The 19,944-nt window shown below is 38.9% G+C and overlaps 2 protein-coding genes across 4 annotated transcripts; both read right to left on the bottom strand.

The window, feature by feature from the left end:
- Nucleotides 1-234: 234 nt before the first annotated feature.
- mdc1 (mediator of DNA damage checkpoint 1) lies at nt 235-10,114 on the bottom strand. 2 transcript variants are annotated; one of them, XM_051130331.1, is made up of 10 exons: nt 10,072-10,114; nt 9,518-9,664; nt 8,504-9,094; nt 8,331-8,412; nt 5,851-7,049; nt 2,275-5,654; nt 2,008-2,190; nt 930-1,055; nt 722-832; nt 235-635 (listed from the first exon to the last, which is right to left on the bottom strand). In XM_051130331.1, the coding sequence occupies exons 2-10, from the start codon at nt 9,654-9,656 to the stop codon at nt 426-428; spliced, it is 6,021 nt and encodes a 2,006-aa protein (XP_050986288.1). In that variant the 5' UTR covers nt 9,657-9,664; nt 10,072-10,114; the 3' UTR covers nt 235-425. The 2 variants fall into 2 exon arrangements, with proteins under 2 accessions (XP_050986288.1, XP_050986289.1); XM_051130332.1 differs by having other exon boundaries at nt 9,518-9,668; nt 10,072-10,112.
- Nucleotides 10,115-10,759: 645 nt separating this feature from the next.
- tubb5 (tubulin, beta 5) lies at nt 10,760-17,410 on the bottom strand. Of its 2 annotated transcripts, none has more exons than XM_051130338.1 (4): nt 17,251-17,410; nt 15,027-15,135; nt 12,818-12,928; nt 10,760-12,724 (listed from the first exon to the last, which is right to left on the bottom strand). In XM_051130338.1, exons 1-4 carry the CDS (start codon nt 17,305-17,307, stop codon nt 11,667-11,669), a joined length of 1,335 nt encoding a protein of 444 aa, XP_050986295.1. In that variant the 5' UTR covers nt 17,308-17,410; the 3' UTR covers nt 10,760-11,666. The 2 variants fall into 2 exon arrangements, with proteins under 2 accessions (XP_050986295.1, XP_050986296.1); XM_051130339.1 differs by having other exon boundaries at nt 12,818-12,925.
- Nucleotides 17,411-19,944: the final 2,534 nt, after the last annotated feature.

The following is a 19,944-nucleotide window of genomic DNA, read 5'->3' as shown; positions in this document are numbered from 1 at the left end:
GTTCTTCAGATCGATTCATCACTGAGACCAACGCCCTTACGAATATAAATGTGCACTAAACCATTTTATCCTGCATTTTGTTTCCATTTAGGACAAAACCAGACTATATTTCTTTATTATGGCTCTGAAAGTGTTTATTGAAGTAATACGTTAAAAAATGAGAGGCGCTCATTGTCCTTTCATTAACATTCATCATTCATTGACATCCACCTCACATTCTCTCCGGCTCTCACATTCACAGGAATCAGTGGGTGTGTGGTTAGAAGTGTAGCAGCATCTCATCTAACTCATTACTGTGTTCGTAAAACTGACATAGTATGCATCACATAACTTAAGCAATCTGAACTTGAACATCCATGTATCAGATTCTATCACAGACTGGCACTAATGTATTAAACAAGAAGTCCTTTCCTATGTCATTGTCGCTACTTCCTTCGGCCCCTGGCAGCAGCTTTGGGGGCTGCAGGCTGACTGGATGCGTTGAGAGAGGAAGTGAGAGAATAGGCCTGCAGGTCAAGTCTCTGCTGCAGAATGCCAGTCAATAGAAACTCTGTGCTGACCACCGGCAATGACAGACTCACTGCTTTATCACAAAGCGCCCTGTCCTGCTCACATGACACCACCACAGTGTGCTCCTGAATAGAAGGAGAAATTGCAATAAAAATAAGAATATGTAATATGTGCATTCAAGTAGGAGAATATATGCATTGATTCTGGGTACCTTCTGAGCAGAGGGCATTTTAGGGAGGAAGCGTGCTCCGCAGCAGGTAATGATTTCTTTCATTTGAGATGGTTCCGGCATCACAGAAGGGGTTACGTGAATCTCATAACCCTACAAAAGCAAAATTAGGAGAGAAAATTTATGTGATGCAAATGGTACCCTTGAGGATTGGGCTTGAAACACTAATGTGCATGTGAGGGACTGATACCTTTAAAAGTGGTTGACTTTGAGCAGTTTGCAGTGACTTCTGTAGGCTGAAGCTAAACTTTTTCTCCTGCTCGGCGTCTTTCAATATATATTCATCAGTAGAAAGGAAATGGCCAGCTTTTCCACACTGAGAGCGTAAGAGAGTATGTTGTCATGCTTATCTTGAGTTTAAAGTTGTTCCCTTCCAGAATGAAATTTCATGATAATTTACTCACCCCATGCCATCCAAGATGTTCATGTCTTTCTTCCTTCAGTTGAGAAAAGAAATTAGCGTTTTTGAGGAAAACATTTCAGGATTTTTCTCCATATAGTGGACTTCAATGGTGGCCAGTGGGTTGAAGGTCCAAATTGCAATTAAAGTGCAGCTTCAAAAGGCTCTACACGATCCCAGCCGAGGAATAAGAGTCTTATCTAGCGAAACAATCAATTTTTTTAACCACAAATGCTTGTTTTGCACTCGATCTGCATCCAAGACTTCACGCAATATGTAGTCACATTGGAAAGGTTACGTGAAAAACTAAGTCAAACGTCCTTTACCAAAAAAAGATGAAACAACGATGTTGGATGATTTTTAAGTTGGAAGAGATAAGGAGTTTAAAATTTGCGTCGTAGCCTACCTTTTTAAACTGAAGAACACAGACAAAGAACTATAACTACGCGTGACCTATTCTAACCTGATTACGTAATGCGTAAAGTCATACAGAGTTAGTGCGAGATGAGCATTTGTGGTTAAAAAGTATACATCTTTTTATTTTTTTTTTTTTAAGAAAATGACCGATCACTTCGCTATGTAATGTTTATTCCTCGGCTGGGATTGTGTAGAGCCCTTTGAAGCTGCATTGAAACATTAAAGTCCACTATATGGACAAAAATCCTGGAATATTTTCCTCAAAAACCTTCATTTCTTTTCAGCTGAAGAAAGAAAGACATGAACATTTTGGATGACATGGAAATTGTAATTCAGAAGTAAACTCATCCTTAAATTTCATTTTTATAGGTGTTAAAGCCACATATGAATTATGAATTTTAGGTTTGGCTTCGTTGAACCAGGAACATTCCTCAAATATGTACTCCCTCACCTTCTTTAGCCAATCAGGAGTCACGATTGGCACCCCTTTGGCAACGGCGCACAAAAACTTAACAGTGCGTCTCGCTTTATCAGTCACCAGGTGAGTCATATCGTTCACTCCTTTTGCCAGACTGCCACCTAACCGAGAGACGACTCTTTCTCCGTCCTCATCTGTCAGCCCAGTGAATAACACCTAAAAGGGAAGATGACAGATTGGTGTCATCCACACAGCGATAAAACCTGCTGGTAAATGTCTGTATTTGAGGGTGTGTGTGACCTTGTGCGCCTGACTAGCCATAGAGCGCCTTGGAGTCTTGGGTGTGGGTGCAGAAGCCTCTTCTGGGGATGTGCTAGTGTTGGCTGCTCTCTTACGACCTCTGCTGTTGGTCTGGGGTACAGCAGCACTGTCCTCCACCACTTCAGCATCTTGTTCATGCTCATTGTCTTTTCCGACATTTACATTCTCTGCACCAGAACGCCTTCCTCCTCTTCCCCTGCCTTTTCCAGGAGTTTTAGCTTGGGGAACAACTTCTGGTTCTGGTAGCTTTGTACTCTTCCTGCCTCTGCCTCTTCCTCTCGTCCCTTGGTTGGAAGGTCCGATACTTTGAGCAGATCTTTCAGAACTTCTAGAACTGGAGCGGGATCGGGAACGGGTTGTTGAATTGGAGTCCTGCTCTGGGTCTTCAAATGCACTAGCTGGTCCTCTCCTGCTAGATTGTCTAGCACTGATGGGTTGCTCATCAGCTGTCTGCTTCCCTCGGCCTCGGCCTCGCCCCCTGCCCCGCCCTCGTCCCCTCTGGCCGGGCGCCTCCTGTTGTGAGGATACAGACTGATCCGAGTTCATAGAGGAGCTCGAGCAGCGGCGTGTTCGTCTGGATGGAGGAACTAGAGGAGCTTCTAGTTCTGTCTTGTCCTCCTCCAGTTGCTCATTTTTTTGCTCTTTCTGGTTTCTCTCCTTTGTCTTTTTCTGTCCTTTTGCTCTCATCTGAAGTTGCTCAATGTCTTGTTTTTCCTTTTCTAATCTTTCCTTCTCTTTTTGTTCCTCCTCTTCTTTTTGTTTTTGTTCTTCTAGTTCTCTACTCTCCCTCTCCAACCGTTCCTTTTCTTCTTTTTCCAAATGATCTTTTTCCTCTTTTTCCCTCTGGATTCTTTCCTCTTCTTCTTTTTGTCTTTGTTCTTCTAGTTCTCTCCTTTCCCTCTCGAAACGTTCCTTCTCTTCTTTTTCCCTCTGAATTATTTTTTTCTCTTCTTCTTTTCGTCTTTGTTCTTCTAGTTCTTTCCTCTCCCTCTCCAACCTCTCCTTCTCTTCTTTTTCCAAACGATCTTTTTCCTCTTTTTCCCTCTGAATTCTCTCATTTTCTTTTCTATTTTTTTCCTCTTCTTCCCTTTTCAGTCGTTCTTTTTCCTTTAATTCCTTCTGCTCTCTTTCTAGTTTTTGTCTCATTTCTGTTTCAGCCCTCTCCCTCTGTTCAAGTTCTTCTTGTTTCTTTTTCTCTAACTCCAGTCTCTCCTTTTCTTCCCTCTCTAACCTCTCTGTCTCCTCTCGTTCTTGGAGCTCTTTCTCCATCCTCTCTTTCTCTTCTTGGGCATCCCTCTCCTCCAATCTTTCCTCTTCTTCCTTTTCACTACACTTCTTTTTTACACCTGTCCGTCTGGTTCCTCTCCTTGTGGGTTTGTCTTCTTCACTCTCTTCCTCGTCCTCAGATAACACTTTCCCCCTCTTTCTTTTTCCTTCCTGCCCTTTTCTAGTTTTACCTTGAACTTTACTAGATGCAGTTGTCTCACTCTCCACCTCTGTCTTGTCTTTTCTCTGTCTCCTACTGCTTCTTCCACTAGGTTCTTCTAGGGCGTTCTCCTTCTCCACCTCTGTCCTAACTTTCTTCTGTCTCCTGCTACTTCTGCCACTAGGTTCTTCTAGAGCATTCTCCTCAACCATGGGCTGTGTTTCAACAACACTGAGATCAGAGTTTGGTTCAGCAGACTGTGCAGGTTCACCTTCATCTTTTTGTCTTCCTCTGCAGGTTCTTTTTGATCTGATGCTACTCATATCTTCATCCCTTTCAGTTCTGTCCTCATTGACAGGCTGCGTTTCCGTGATAATGGGAATGGAGCTGACGGCAGCTTCAGCAGGTTGTGGAACAATGTCCTCTTTTATCTGCCTTCCTCTGCGGGATCTCCTGGATTTCACTCCACTGTTAAGATCTTCATCCCTTTCAATCACTTCTACAGGAACTGGCTGGGTTTCTGTAATAGTCTGACGAACAGCAGCCTCAGCAGCTTGTGCTACCTCATCATCTTTCTTTGGTCTTCCCCTACGTGAACTTCTGCTTGCCAACTTGCTGCTGAGGTCTTTTTTCTGTCCTTCATCTTCCTCATGCATAGGCTGTGTTTCATCTACGCTGACATGGGAGCTAGAGGGGATTGGGAGTTCTGCGGATCTATCTTCATTTATCTGCCTGGTGCTAACCGCATCAATCAGATCTTCACATGGTGCCTCTTCTTCACACATAGGTTGCGTTTCTGCAACAGTGACACATACTTTCAAGTCTGTTTCAGCAAGTTCTAGAGGCTTGCATTCATGTGCTTGTTGGCTTTTACTCTGTGTCCCAGAGCTGACCTCACTTTTCAGATCCTCACTTTGTTCTTCCTCACACATTGGTTGTGTTTCTGCTATAGTGTGATCGACAGCAGCCTCTGCAGGTTTTAGGTCTTCTTTTTTTGGTCTACACCTGCGTGATCTTCTGATGGACATCTTGCTGCTGAGCTCTTTCTCTTGTCCCTCATTGTCTTCGGCAACAGGCTGTGTTTCAGGGATGGCACGACTGGAGGTAGAGGCTTTTTCAATATTATGCATGGGCTCATCTTCGGTTTGTCTTTTGTTGACATCATCCTCTGGTGCTTCTTCTTCCTCAAACATTGATTGTGTTTCAGCAATGATGATATGGGAAGTGGAAGGTTTTTCTATAAGTGTACTGCTGACCACATTGTCCTGATCTGGTGCTTCTTCCTCATCACACATTGGTTGCGTTTCAGCTATAGTAAGATGGGAGCTGAAGTTGTTTTCATCAACAGAATCTCTTTTCTCAGCCTGTTGTCTTGTACTTGGTTTCTGAAAGCTGTCCCCACTCAGATCGGCATCTGTTGCATCTTCTTCCTCACACATGGGCTGAGTTTCAGCAATTATAAGACAGGAATTGGTGTTTTTACCTTTGCCTACTGTTCCTTCACCATGGGTTCTCCTACCTCCTTTCATGTTCTCCTCACCCTCCTGTGTTTCATCCATGGTGTCAGTCATGAGCTGGGTAGGCTCATTCTGATAAATCTCTTTGTTTTCTTCCTCAAAGGCAAGTTGTGTTTGGGCTGTGAAAAGAGAAAATGGCTGTGTCTGCTCCTCCCGTTTTGGGGTGCTGGCTATGATCAGAGTGTCTGCTGTGGAAAGGTGCGAGTCATTTTGTGTCTCTTCATCTTCATCTTCTTCCTCATCATCAGGCTTTGCTACAGGGATGAGTTGAGTTTCAGCAGTTGAGAGGTTGGAGTATGGTTGGGTTTGGTTCAAAGGCTCCTGCTCTTCCTCCCTGTCTGTCTCTGCTCCATATGCCTGTGTAGCCTCAAGATCAAGCTGCTTTGGCTTGAGCCTAGCACTGGCTCCAGCAGCTCCTAAATTTGACACAACACAATAATTACAATCTTAGTTTAAAAGAATTGTATGGGTTCAATTAATGGGTTGCCAGTCTGAAAACCCCTGTCATAGGAAATATAAAAGTTTTCAGGAATTTACTGTACTGTATTGACATGTATAAATATTATAATTAAAAAAGAATGAGATTGAAAAGGAAGTGAGTAGGATGGTTACCGTATGCTTGTGTGGGCATTAGGTCCCAATCTTCTTCTAAGTCACCAAAAGCTTGGGTTGGTTCCTCAAGATTAGTCTTTCCTTGAGAATGATAGTCTTGTTTTTTATGGGTGCTCTTTTCGGATTGCTCTGCTTTGCTCCCTACAGAAACTTTGTGACTCTGTGCAACCTTCACAGCTTTGCCTGGTAAAGGTTTAAAAGGATCCTCATCATCTGTTTCACTGTTGGACAGAAGATCTTTGGTGATCACCTTTTCCTTGTCCTCATTCTCTTCATCTACATCTGTGCCACTGTCTATGTGGATGTCTGTCCCTGACGCTGTTGTAGGTCTGACATCACTTTCCTTTCCAGCAGGATGTGAAACCTCTGTAGCAGTAGAAACCTTGATGGGATTTTCATCTTCAACATCAGTGTCACTGTCCATGTGGAATTCTGTATGTGGTGCTGCTGCTGATGGAGGATTTTTTGAAACTGCTTCTATTCTAGAGACATTTTCAGTTATAGAAGCCTCATTCTCCTCAACATCAGTATCGCTGTCCATATGAAGATCTGATGGCACCTTTGGAGCTTCTTCAGTGTGAACCTTCGGTTTAGTCTTGTTTTTCTCTTCTGCATCTTCTTCAACATCAGTATCACTGTCCATATGAAGTCCAACTGAAGAGACAGATTTATCAAGAGTTACCGCTTCTTGAGCCACTGGTTCAGCCTTACTTGCTTCTGGTTCCTCTTCCTCAACATCAGTATCACTGTCCATATGAAGATCAGCTGAAGATGCAGGTCCCACCTTTGGAACTTGATCAATCTGAACCTCTGGTTCAGTTTTATTTTTCTCTTCCTTTTCTTCTTCAACATCAGTATCACTGTCCATATGAAGTCCAACCGAGGACACAGATTTCTCCAGAGATACTGCTTCTTGAGCCTCTGGTTTAGGCTTATTTGCTTCTGCTTCCTCTTCCTCAACATCAGTATCACTGTCCATATGAAATTCAGCTGAAGGTACTGGTTCCACTTTTGGAGCCAATTCAGGCTGGGCCTCTGCTTCAGACTTGCTTTTCTCCATGTCCTTTTCTTCAAAATCAATGTCACTGTCCAGATTTAAGACTAGAGGGCTAGGGTTAGATGAGTTTAAATCAGGGGTTTGCCTCAGTCTGAACCGGTCTATTGAAGCAGAAGATGGAGTGATGGAACTTTCATCCTCACTGATAAGAAAAAAATATATGGTGAAACTAATTAATTGGGAGACAATATATTGAAATCCACAAGTGTTAATGCACAGTTTATAGCATTAAGGTGCAATCACACATGGGTAAGAAAGGTTTACTGTTAATAGTTTAACATTATATGAAACACCGTTTACATAGAAGTCAATTTTAAACCATGCAGCTTTCTATTGGTCTACAAAGTGAATTCAAACAGTAAAGTAATTTCTGCTTTATCACATTGAGCGTTTCCTTTAATAATGGCCTTTAATTGTAAATATGTGACTAGGAGTGATCCACCGAAAACTATTACAAGACTTACTCAAAAAATTCGAACCACATGAGGAGGAACATCACATTTTATGTGCATTTTTATCTTATTGACCTTTATAATATTGACAAAAACAACTGACAAACATTCTTCAAATGTCTTCTTTTGTGTTTTACAAAAAACGTATAGCCATACATGTTTAAGGGTGAGTAAACAATGCCAGAATTTCAATTTCAGTTCAAATGGTAAACTGGTTTGAATTACGCATACGGTGTAAATTTCTGAAAAAATGTAATACCGTTACAAGTAGCTAAGCCTATGTTTACACTAGTGCATTTTTGTTTGAAAATGCATAAAATATTAAACTAAAAAGTGCTGAATTGTTGGAGGGGGTTATGCATCTCTGAAAAAAAACGACTATTATAGGTTTAGATGGCATTTTTTTTCATCTTTCCTCCATATAGTGCACATTAATGTAGCATTTAAAAACTCAGCGCTACTTTGTTTACAGCAGTAACCAAGGAAACACTATAATACCGCTGTTCCATAAGCGCCACCTGCTGTCAGAGAGTGAATTTGCATCTCATTCAGCCTGTCTGCTGTTTTTGTTTTTGTGCAGTTGTTTTATGTTTTATAATTTCACAAAGCTTTTTCAAAAAAAGAAAAAAGGTCAGACCATTCTGTTTTTGCTTAAATTACACAGTCTAATTTACATCAAAAACTGCTCATGCTACATGTAACTTGTTTGTTTGGATTGTGATTAAAACGCAGCGGTTCTGCATCTGTTCCATGCGTTTTGATTCATATAAAGTCATAGTCAGGGAAATAAAGTGTAATAAACTGTGAAACCACCAGAATCCTAAGAAAAACCATGATACAGTTTTTTGGTTAAACCTCCCAACACTAATGGAGTTTATATCAGTTATCAACATTATGCATCATTTTTTTTTGACTAGATCAAGGAAAATTAGAAGAAAACAATTAAAACATTGAAGAAACATTTAACATACCTCTCTGGAATGACTTTTGCAGGGGTCAGGAATGATGAATCTGTGGAACTACATGGATGAGAGGAGGATGCAGAGTCTGAAACTAAAGCAATAAAGAAAGAAAAAAAAACAAGCATGAAAAAAGTATGTTAATAAATCTCTCAGTAATATGTGTTACATTTTAATTTACCTACCAAAATCTTTCCTTTCATCCGGGGCGCTCTCTCCGTCTGAGTCCGATTCAGGCACCAGGGTGATCTCAGGCAGTTTGTGAGCTGGCTGTGGTGAACTCACCTTGGGTTGTTCATCCTCAGAGCTCCATAAAGGCACAGGAGGCAAAACGCTCCTCTCTTTCACTTTCAACCTGTTCTGCACACCTTTACGCAACTCTGACTCCGAGTCACTGCTTGATAACACCAGACCTGAATTTTTCTCCTTTTTGGAAACTCCTTCTTTCTCTGGAGTTATGCGTGTATCTTCCTTCGAGATGTTCAGGGCAACATACTGACACGGCACATCAGCGAGCACCACACTTTCTCCCTCGGTCAAAGCATATCGTACCTGAGGCGTCAGCTTCAATCTGCCTTTTCTGGTTCCATTCAAACTGCCCATGTCCCATAAAAGTGCTTCTACATCATCACCGTTACCGAAACGATCGCTGCTAGAGCGGAACACTGAGATGGAGATGACAGCATGCCGACTGGATACAGATCGGGCCGGAAGCAGAACAGAACAGGCAGCAGGATCACGACCGATGACATTCTCTCCGACGTACAGAGGGAATTCTGAATGAATGTGTGAAGACAGAAAAAGAGAAAGCAATGTCATAATTTCAATAACGCACAGATTATGTGACCCTGGACCACAAAACCAGTCATTTAGTAGCACCATCAAGTATATATTTGTAGTAATACCCAACAATTTATTGTATGGGTAAAAATTATCGATTTTTTTTTTATGCCAAAAATCATTAGGATATTAAGTAAAGATCATGTTCCATGAAGATATTTTGTCAATTTCCTACCGGAAATATACCAAACCTTAATTTTAGATTTTGACTGCTGAATAGTTGTATCTCAGCCAAATATTGTCCTATCCTAACAAACCATGCATCAGTGGATGTTGTATGAAAATTGTGATCCAGGGTCACATATTAGGTTTTAATGTTAGTTAATATGTAAGGTAACTTAGTCAATATGAACATTCACCTGTCTCTGGTATGTGGTCATTTTTGAACACCTTCAGTGTTGCTAATTGTTCTCTTTCTGGTCCTCCTTTCTCCTCCTCTTCCTGTTCTTCTTCTTCTTCTTCAGAGAAGGGATCGTTAATCTGCTGAGTGGCATCCATCCTCCTCTCTAGCTAAAAGATAAAGAGTGTTGTAACAACGAAAATATGGTTGTCATGAATAACACAAAGTAAATACGGATATAAATAATAAATAATACAAGAGTATCAACATCATCTGATGCATAGCGATGTGTGTGTAACACAGTTTACTTTAACACACTTGTGTGTGATGCAAGGACATTGCTATGACTTTCTAATCATTTCGTAATCGAATAAAGTTTTCATAAGTGCCACACTGGCAGCAGTGCCTAGTTGGCTAAAATAATGTATACACTCATTTTCAGGAATATTTCATCGGAAATAATGCTTCCCTTCAAATGCAAAGATGAACATGCAAAGCATGAGTGTTTTTTAACGTTTGTACTGATAGATCGTGCGTGATCTACTTCTTTTTATTAAAAAAATGTGCGCTTACCTTATCATGCAGAAGACTTGGAAACCATTTCCTGAACACTAAGTCCCGCCCTTAAGACGAACACTACTGATTCGCTAGTCAAGCTGTCAATCAGAAACTGAGCGTACACTGATTGGCTGACAATGCGTCACTGCGGTTTGATTGGTCTTCTGAGGAAATACAGGCGCCTTTGTCCAAGTTTTCCGCGCGTTCTGCAGAGGGGGCGTGTTTGAAAATGTTTTTTTAAACATTAGCAATTCAAGACGCGGGAATGTGGATATTACTTTTCTTTACAAATCAAACTATTTGGAAAATCGCCTTTGAGGTTGTACAAATGAAGTTCTTAGCAATGCATATTACTAATCAAAAATTATGTTTTGATATATTTACGGAAATGTACAAAAAATCTTTATGGAACATAAATCTTTAATTAATATCCTAATGATTTTTGACATAAAAGAAAAATCGATCATTTTGACACATACAATGTTTTGTTGGCTATTGCTACAATATACCCATGCTACTTATGACTGGCTTTGTAGTCCAGGGTCATATATTATGTACTTTGCTATTTTATGTGTTTAATGTTTTCATTAAGGCATAGTTTATGTAAGTGCAAACCTAAATGTGACTTTATTAAATTCCTTCTTCAGTGACATATATGGTGTAATGCAACAAAAACACACCAAAAACCAAAGCAAAGGCTTGATTTTTAACGAAATTGTTTTCATTTTTATTTTGGTTTTCTCCAGAGGCTCAGTTTTTTTTTTACCACACAGGGACAATTAAGGAACATCAAAACATTCAAATAAAGAATATGCAGTAACACTTAAAACTATGGGCTCAGATATAAGACATAAGAGAGTCCATGAATTAAAAATTTGCACCAACAATCCATTCAACATGCTAAAACGCTCTTTCCATCTGGATAATCAAATACTTTCCTGTATCGTCCATTTTCATCAATCATGTTCATCCTCCTGTAGACGTTGGCTGGCGTCCAAGCGAGGTTAAGATTCAGTAACCCTGTTACTCTGAACCTTATCTTTCTTTCAGTCCGTTTCTTGTCCTTCATCTTCCACACAACATACTTTTCAAAACATTTCTCTAAATACTGCAATCAGACCCGCTGAGGTCACACTGAAGTGCCATTATCTCACAGAGTTGCCCTGTTCTAGTGCAAAATTATTAAAAGAAAACATTAAAACACTATAATAATAATTTTAACTTGAGCTCTTTGCAGGCAAAGAGAAACAAATGTCACAATGGAAAAAAAAAAAGAGATGTTACTGTCCTCCTGACCCCACTATTTTAACATTGATTCTAACTGGATGTTTGCCACTTTATTTTTCCCCGTTCTGTACAGAGAGGAACTGACCATCAGAAAGGTAAAGAAATACATAAAGTGAGTGATTTATAATCGTAAACACTGTTATCCACCCATCACGCGTTTAAGAACATTCTTTCTGCCTTCCTCTGGTTATTTTTGGCCCCGTTTGTCTAGTGCTAATTTCTACTTCAATTGATTGAGACACTAAAAGTTGTTCCTTATGCGTTTTGCTACATTTACTCAAAGTTGAACACACTACCCTTCCCAAACACATTTCGTTTCCTTCTTAAGCATCTTCCTCGGCTTCTTCCTCAAACTCGCCCTCTTCCTCGGCGGTGGCGTCCTGGTACTGCTGGTACTCGGACACCAGATCATTCATGTTGCTCTCTGCCTCGGTGAACTCCATCTCGTCCATGCCCTCTCCCGTGTACCAGTGGAGGAAAGCCTTACGCCTAAACATGGCCGTGAACTGCTCGGAGATGCGCTTGAAGAGCTCTTGGATGGCCGTGCTGTTTCCGATGAAGGTGACGGCCATTTTGAGGCCCCTAGGTGGAATGTCGCAGACGGCGGTTTTGACGTTGTTGGGGATCCATTCGACGAAGTAGCTGCTGTTCTTGTTCTGGACGTTCAGCATCTGCTCGTCGACTTCCTTCATGGACATGCGGCCACGGAACACAGCGGCCACGGTCAGGTAGCGTCCGTGTCTAGGATCGCAGGCGGCCATCATGTTCTTGGCGTCGAACACTTGCTGTGTGAGCTCAGGCACGGTGAGGGCGCGGTACTGCTGGCTGCCTCGGCTGGTCAGAGGGGCGAAACCGGGCATGAAGAAGTGCAGACGGGGGAAGGGCACCATGTTGACGGCTAGTTTGCGCAGGTCAGCATTCAGCTGGCCGGGGAAGCGCAGGCAGGTGGTGACGCCACTCATGGTGGCGGAGACCAGATGGTTGAGGTCGCCGTATGTGGGAGTGGTGAGTTTGAGGGTGCGGAAGCAGATATCGTATAAGGCTTCATTGTCTATGCAGTAGGTCTCGTCTGTGTTCTCCACCAGCTGATGGACGGACAGTGTGGCGTTGTAAGGCTCCACTACGGTGTCAGAGACTTTTGGGGAAGGTACCACGCTGAAGGTGTTCATGATGCGGTCTGGGTACTCTTCACGGATTTTGCTGATCAGCAGGGTACCCATGCCAGAGCCGGTACCACCACCCAGGGAGTGGGTCAGCTGGAAGCCCTGCAGGCAGTCACAGCTCTCAGACTCCTTACGGACCACATCCAGAACGGAATCTACAAGCTCCGCCCCCTCTGTGTAGTGGCCCTTGGCCCAGTTGTTACCAGCACCGCTCTGTCCTGTAATGTGACGGGGAGGAAGCGCACGCATCAGTTTGCTACTATAATGTGATATTTGTAACATATTTTGCATATTTTTTGCCAGTTACTCACCAAACACAAAGTTGTCTGGTCTGAAGATCTGTCCGAAGGGTCCTGAACGCACGGAGTCCATGGTGCCAGGCTCCAGATCAACTAGAATAGCTCTTGGCACATATTTACCTCCTCCACGAGACAGAGACAGACAGAGACAAGGGAACGAAGCAGACCAGCTCAGTACACATAAATGAAGGTATTTTAATACTGGCATGCAAGTTTAGGGCTTTAAAAAAAATTAATAAAAGATGTAGGGCAAGATGAGGTAGGATGTCCTCTCCATGTTTAATTAGTTTGTGATCTATTAATGTCACTAAGTCTCTTCTCAACATGTTTATTGAATGATTACGCTTTAATGTTGACTTAATTACAGCAGTATACAGTATTTATATTTGTAGAATAAAAAATGTATATTTATTATAGAATTCAAAAATGAAAATAGAGACCCCTGTGGGCCGCTTGGTGCTTTTCGTGGTCTTTTTTCCCTATCACATTTTTCAGTAATCATCATAAGTTATATGTGACCCTTGACCACAAAGCTAATCATAAGGATCAATTTTTTCATCTGAAAGCTGAATAAATAAGCTTACCGTTGATATATAATTTGTTAGGATAGGAATATATTTCGCTGAGATACAACTACTTGAAAATCTGGAATCTGAGGGTGCAAAATAAATAAATAAATAAATAAAAATATTGAGAAAATCGCATTTAATGTTGTCCAGATAAAGTTCTTAGCAATGCATTTTACTAATCAAAAATTAAGTTCTGATATATTTCCGGTAGAAAATGTATGATCTTTATTTAATACTTAGCATGATCTTTACTTAAAAATGAATTTTGGCATTTTTTAAGAATTTTGACCCGTACAATGTATTGTTGGTGGCTACTGCTACAAATATACCTGTGTGACTTATGTCTGGTTTTGTGGTCCAAGGTCACATGTATCATTTAAAAGCTTAAACCTCAAAATTCATCCTGTGAAAACCATTTTTAAATCGGACATTGCATTACCATGGAAATGGTTGTTTAATATCTTTTGTCTTCTCCCCTTTAGTGGGCGGTGTCAGGTGTCATATTACAAAATGTATTATGGTATTTTACAATCAAAACTTTTTATAATCTTGACAAAATACATATTGTTGGAAAGGTCTGAGTCTCAGGATTCCATATTTGGTCATTTTGTGATAGGAGTAATATTGACAGAAATGTAGACATATTTGAAAATTTGCATGGCAAACCCCAGTGGCTGTTTGTGGTATAACGCCCTAAATTAAATCTCAGGAATCTCATTCCTTTATATTAACTTTAAATTTGAAACACAACTTATTTAGACATAAGGCTTTAATTTTATATAGAATATTATTGTATTCAAAAATATTATGCAAAATATTTATTTTATATGAAATTAAAGTATAGTGCTTTTTCTTTTCTATAACTTTTTCATACTTTCAATAAACTGCTGATTGTCTTCTTTAAAAAGAGTCTTGTGTCTGTATTCCAAAGCGTTCATGAATTATAACAATTTAAGTTCAGAAAAATAGGGGGTGGCACTTAAAGGGTTAATGACCATTTTTTCCAAAAATAAATAATTAAAAACGATAACATTTTACATATTTTGAAAAAAAAAAGAAAAGAAATCAGTTCAAACTTCTAATTTCATCTTAAAAGGGTTTTTGTCATTTTTTTATGATATTTCATTTTTTGCTTTAGAAAGTAAATGAACAAACTATTTCCTAAAAAGTTAGCATTAAACAGATATTTTGCCCCTCATTTCTTCTCTATTATGATGTTTTTCCATATTAAACACCTTCTCTCACCCAAAAAAAAAAAAAATGTAGCGCTGGACTTGATTTCACCATTGGGAATTCACTGAATTGTTGGCTTGCTGTTGTTTGCTAATTACTGCGTTTGTTTCATGTGAGTGACAGGTTGCTGGAGAGGAGGGTTTTGGTCCCGCCCTCATGCCAGTATATGCTTCATTGAAGAAGAGATGTTGTGGGGGAGGGGGTTAGCAATGTTTTCATATGAAAACTATGAACTTTTGATTTCTTGATGACTCTAATAATATATTTCTTGATGTATCATCATCCTCTACATGCTAAACGCATCTCTCAATATGTATGTAATACTGTACATATATAATACAACTAAACAGTGAATGCACACTGTTCTTAAAGGAGACATCTTACCCATCTTGCCCTACATGTGCAAATTAGTAAAGTACCTGTAGCTTCATTGTAGTAGACACTGATTCTGTCCAGCTGCAGGTCACTGTCTCCATGGTAGGTTCCTGTTGGGTCGATGCCATGTTCATCACTGATCACCTCCCAGAACTGCAAACACCACATTGCAATTTAACACATATCCCCTATGCAATTAAACATAGTTCTGTAATCATTTCAGCAGTTCATTTATGCAACGCTACATATGTTCTGTAAATCACATTTGAAATACTTTGAGAAAAAGTGTAAACTAATCTATCGCTAATCTGTAATCTGCAATGACTGGAATCCGTTCAATGAGTTTCAGCTGAGAAAGAGGCTTTATGGATGTTTAAATCATTAATTCTATGTTACTGTCCAAGTGACCTTAATCTGAGAGAGAAGCGAAGAGAGAGAGGGGTCGAGATGGACTTATAACAAGGCTGCGAGCGAATGGAAAAAGAAAAGATTGTTCTCGGGATATACTGAAAATAATTGTTTTGAAAGAATGAGGCCAATAAACTGGAAGGCGCTGACTGACAAAGCCCTACCGTGACCCTGTTCCGACACTCTCGCCTATCAAAACCTGTTACTCCAAGCAACCTACTGTACATTTCTGCTGTGTCACCACAGTATATCAACATAATAGCAGGCAGACACATATGAAATCATCCAGCTTCACCTACATGACCTTTTAACCACAATTTAGGACAATTTTGGATTTTTGGATTTTTCAATTCACAGAATCAAGGTTTCATGAATATGTAATTAACTCATTAATTATTCATATTTCATTTATATCCGTAGCATAGCAGGGATGGGCAGCAGCTGTTTGAACCATTAAGTCCATTTGTGGATGCCTCCCCGTCCCCACCCTGACCTCAGATGGGTTCAACACACTCGCAATCACATCATTTGAAAGGCATGTCAAAGTCTTAAGGACGAAGACGATTTAACCTAATTTCTGATGCCAGCATCTCATGGGCAATCTTTGAAAAAAATGTGCATCTTTAATGAGGCCACGGGTGTGAATATGTCTTTGTTGCCGGCTTGTGGTAAAAAAAATCAGATTTAATGGATTAATTGGATATTTAAAAATCTTTTGATAATACACTCTTTAAAAAGGCTCAGGAAGAGTGTTTTTGCAGTGATGCCATAGATAGAAGAACCATTTTTGCGTCTATAAAGAACCTTTTCTGTATTTGAAAGGTTCCGTGGATGTTCAAGGTTCTTTATGGAACCAATAAGAAACCTTTACTTTTAAGGGTGTACTTTTAAAGTAATAACAGGGCGAATTAAACAATGACTCACGCTAAAAATAACCTGATTTAATTTCATAATTTCACATTGTTACTCTACTTTCTATTGTTATTACTATCAACATTTTTCATTGTCATTCTCCATCGCCCCACCCTTCCCATCATCCTCCGCTTGACCGCTGAATCACAGCGCTCAGTATCTGCACATCGATTTTTTAATAACCGTATTTAGTTCAAACTCAGAAAACGCTTGCTAAAATAATTTCGCGTCAAAATTATGTTAAGGTATGCGGCGGTAATATTAACGCCACGTGTCACGGCACTAGCACTGGTCCTGACAGCTGTTTAAAAGGCTTGTGACACTGATAACGGGTAGTCATGGTAATTACTGAGAGCGCTGCTGTTCGCTTCGGATCCGCCACACCCGGTGCTTTGTAAAGAATAGGAGAAAGAAAGAGGACAGACCCCCCTTTCCCCAGCGAATCCCTTCACCCACAGCTCTGATTTACAGACAAAGAGATTTATAGTTGGAGTCTGTGGAATCTGAGTATCATTTATTTAGAGAAATAGCTATACAGACCGTGTTAAAGAAATAGTGGGAATGAATGAGGAGTGGGATCCGCATATTTTGGGCGTGTATAGGGGGGTTCAGATGAGGCAAAAAAAGACAAAGCAGTGTAATGGAAAAAAAAAAAAAATTTGTACATGAAGTGGGTCTATAACGTGTTGCTATAGTGTAATGCATTATTAATAACCTTTGCTAAAGGTGCAAGTTAAAATAGGTACATTCTGCAAAAATATGCTTAATGCATGTTGAGAAACAATATGATAAAATCACAATTTTCTCTTTTAGATTAGACTTTGAACTATAATAACACTTGCATTCTTTACATACAGTGGATTTATTGTTACATATTACGACTCTTTGTTACTTAGTCGTAGATGCTCAATATAAATGACTCAGTTTATTCTAAAAAACTGTTCTTACCTTGGCACCGATTTGGTTTCCGCACTGACCGGCCTGGATGTGAACAATCTCCCTCATTGTTAGTAATTGTGTGAGAAGTTCTCAAGCAAATCTTGAAAGTAACGGCGTGGCTCAGCAATAATTTGCAAAAGCCGGACAAAGGCTTTATATTTCTGGAGAGTCTCCAGAACGAGGCTGGAATAGTAGTGGGCGGGGCTTTGCTGGATGCTGAGAATCCTGATTGGTGCAGGACACATTTTAGTGACAGGGATTGGAGTGCAGACCAGAAGTATGTAGGGAGTGCCAACAAGGATTGTATGGAGAAAAAAAGAGAAAAGTATGCTGGTTGTATCCAGTTGTGGTTTTCTTGTTAAGCTTTTTTTGCTCACACTTTTAAAGGAAATCTCCTTTGTGACTAATGTTTTAACATACTTTTCATCTGTATCTTTACTATCTAGACACAATGTGCTCTTGAACAATTGCTTTTATGTGAAAAAACTCATAGTCATTGTTATGGTGTAAAAAAAAATATGTTATACATACATTATTGTTTAATTTATTGTTTAATTTTAATTAATAATGTTTACCCATGTTCTTTGTGGATACAAAATGTTGACAATTAAAAAATATATGCTGAGTATAAAGCATAAAAAAAGCTTGCTGCACTGACAAAGCAATATGGAGCTGATGAAAGAACCTGAGACAGTGATCAGAGAGACTGCAGACTTCTTTAAGCTGATACATAAGAACAGAAAAGGATCATGAAAGAAATAAAGAAATAGATATAGATAAAAATGACCTGTTAAGTGGTAAACATGTTCCTTGTGAATGTTGCATGTCCTAAACAAGCAATTAAACAAACAAGCAAATAAATAAATTAAGAAAGGGAGTGGTGAGAGATTAATCTTCAATTTGCCTACTTGTATGCAAAGCTGTATATTTTGTATATTAAAAAATCGAAATGAGATACTGAATCACAAAACTATGACATAAAAAGTCATAATTTAAACATAAACAATCAAAATACTTTTAAAAATAGCTATGAAAATTCCAAATTATGACATAAAGTCCGAATTGTTAAATATAAAGTTGTAGTTATGACTTACTATACTTATGACTCATACAAATAGACTTTTTAAATTATGTTTGTAGCCTTACAGGTGTAGCTTATTTTGTCCTTAAAGATGTTATTTTTTATTATGAAAATTCAAAGCTATTGTCTGCTGAATATGTTGTTAATTTTCTTATAGCCTATTAAATGCAAAATTCTTCATTCATAAGCAAAAACGGCTTAAATTACTTTTGTCTTTCCCCCTTTTTCTTGCTTAAGTTGACTCTCTTGTTTCATCTCTTAGACTTACAAACAACAAAAAGAGTGCTAAATTTTTGATGCATTATGACACTTTTTCTAGAAAGATGTAATTTTATTTTTGTGTTTTTCTTTGTATGGATAATACCGTAATTTGATGTCGGGAAATCCATAATAGTTTTCTGTCCTAGTTTTTATCATTTTTTCTTAATAGGAATACACCCATGTCTTATTTCTGTAATGTCTTCACCCATGTCTTCAAGTTCTGTAAAAAAAAATGTGACCCTGGACCGCAAAACCAGTTTAAGTCGCTGGGGTATATTTGTATATATTGTATGGGTCAAAATTATTGATTTTTCTTTTATGCCAAAAATCATTAGGAAATTAAGTAAAGATTATGTTGCATGAAGATATTTTGTAAAATTCTTACTGTAAATATCTCAAAACATCATTTTCGATTAGTAATATGCATTGCTAAGAACTTAATTTGGACAATTTTAAAGGTGATTTTCTCAATATTTTGATTTTTTTGCACCCTCAGATTCCATATATTGAAATGGTTGTATCTCAGTCAAATATTGTCCTATCCTAACAAACCACACATCAATGGAAAGCTTATATGTGACCCTGGATCACAAAACCAGTCTTAAGTCGTTGGGGTATATTTGTAGCAATAGCCAAAAAAACAATTTATGGGTCAAAATTATTGTTTTTTCTTTTATGCCAAAAATCATTAGGAAATTAAGTAAAGATCATGTTCCATGAAGCTATTTTGTAAAATCCCTACTGTAAATATATCAAACCTTAATTTTTGATTAGTAATATGCATTTTTATTAACTTAATTTGGACAACTGTAAAGGCGATTTTATCAATATTTAGATTTTTTTGTTCCCCTTAGATTCCATATATTGAAATAGTTGTATCTCGACCAAATATTGTTTAATCCTAACAAACCATTAATCAATGGAAAGCTTATTTATTCAGCTTTCAGATCATGTATAAATCTCAATTTCGAAAAATTGACCCTTATGACTGGTTTTGTGGTCCAGGGTCATATATATATATATATATATATATATATATATATATTAATTTTTTATATTAGAATATGTCATAACTTTGACATAATTATGATTTCGAATCTCATAATTACGATAATTATGACTTTTTACGCCATACTTGGCTTTGATTTACCAAAGCATGATTTTGAAAGGATGAAATGAGCATCTATTTGTATATCTACAAGCAAACAAATGAAGGTGTCTTATTTCTCAGTTCACGGCACTTCACATTCTACCCACTCGTTTCCATGAACCTTGTAAAACGGTAACCTAGGCTGCATTTTGCGCATCGTGAACGCACAAAACTGTAGTGAGGGTAGGGAGCCTACTAAGTTTTGAGACAC

Source organism: Labeo rohita, chromosome 16 (genome assembly GCF_022985175.1).
Source record: "Labeo rohita strain BAU-BD-2019 chromosome 16, IGBB_LRoh.1.0, whole genome shotgun sequence".
NCBI classification, from domain to species: Eukaryota; Metazoa; Chordata; class Actinopteri; order Cypriniformes; family Cyprinidae; genus Labeo; species Labeo rohita.
The sequence above is the reverse complement of the archived record's forward strand: the minus strand, read 5'-3'. Positions and strand labels throughout refer to the sequence as shown.

Coding starts and splice junctions, on each gene's coding strand:
- mdc1 (XM_051130331.1), bottom strand. CDS start 9,656: ATGGATGCCACTCAGCAGATTAACGATCCCTTCTCTGAAGAAGAAGAA. Junction 9,095..9,517: donor TGACCACATACCAGAGACAG/GTGAATGTTCAT, acceptor ACATTCATTCAG/AATTCCCTCTGTACGTCGGA. Junction 7,050..8,330: donor GCAAAAGTCATTCCAGAGAG/GTATGTTAAATG, acceptor TTTTCTTATCAG/TGAGGATGAAAGTTCCATCA.
- tubb5 (XM_051130338.1), bottom strand. CDS start 17,307: ATGAGGGAGATTGTTCACATCCAGGCCGGTCAGTGCGGAAACCAAATC. Junction 15,136..17,250: donor GAAACCAAATCGGTGCCAAG/GTAAGAACAGTT, acceptor TGGTGTTTGCAG/TTCTGGGAGGTGATCAGTGA. Junction 12,725..12,817: donor ACCAGACAACTTTGTGTTTG/GTGAGTAACTGG, acceptor GTCACATTACAG/GACAGAGCGGTGCTGGTAAC.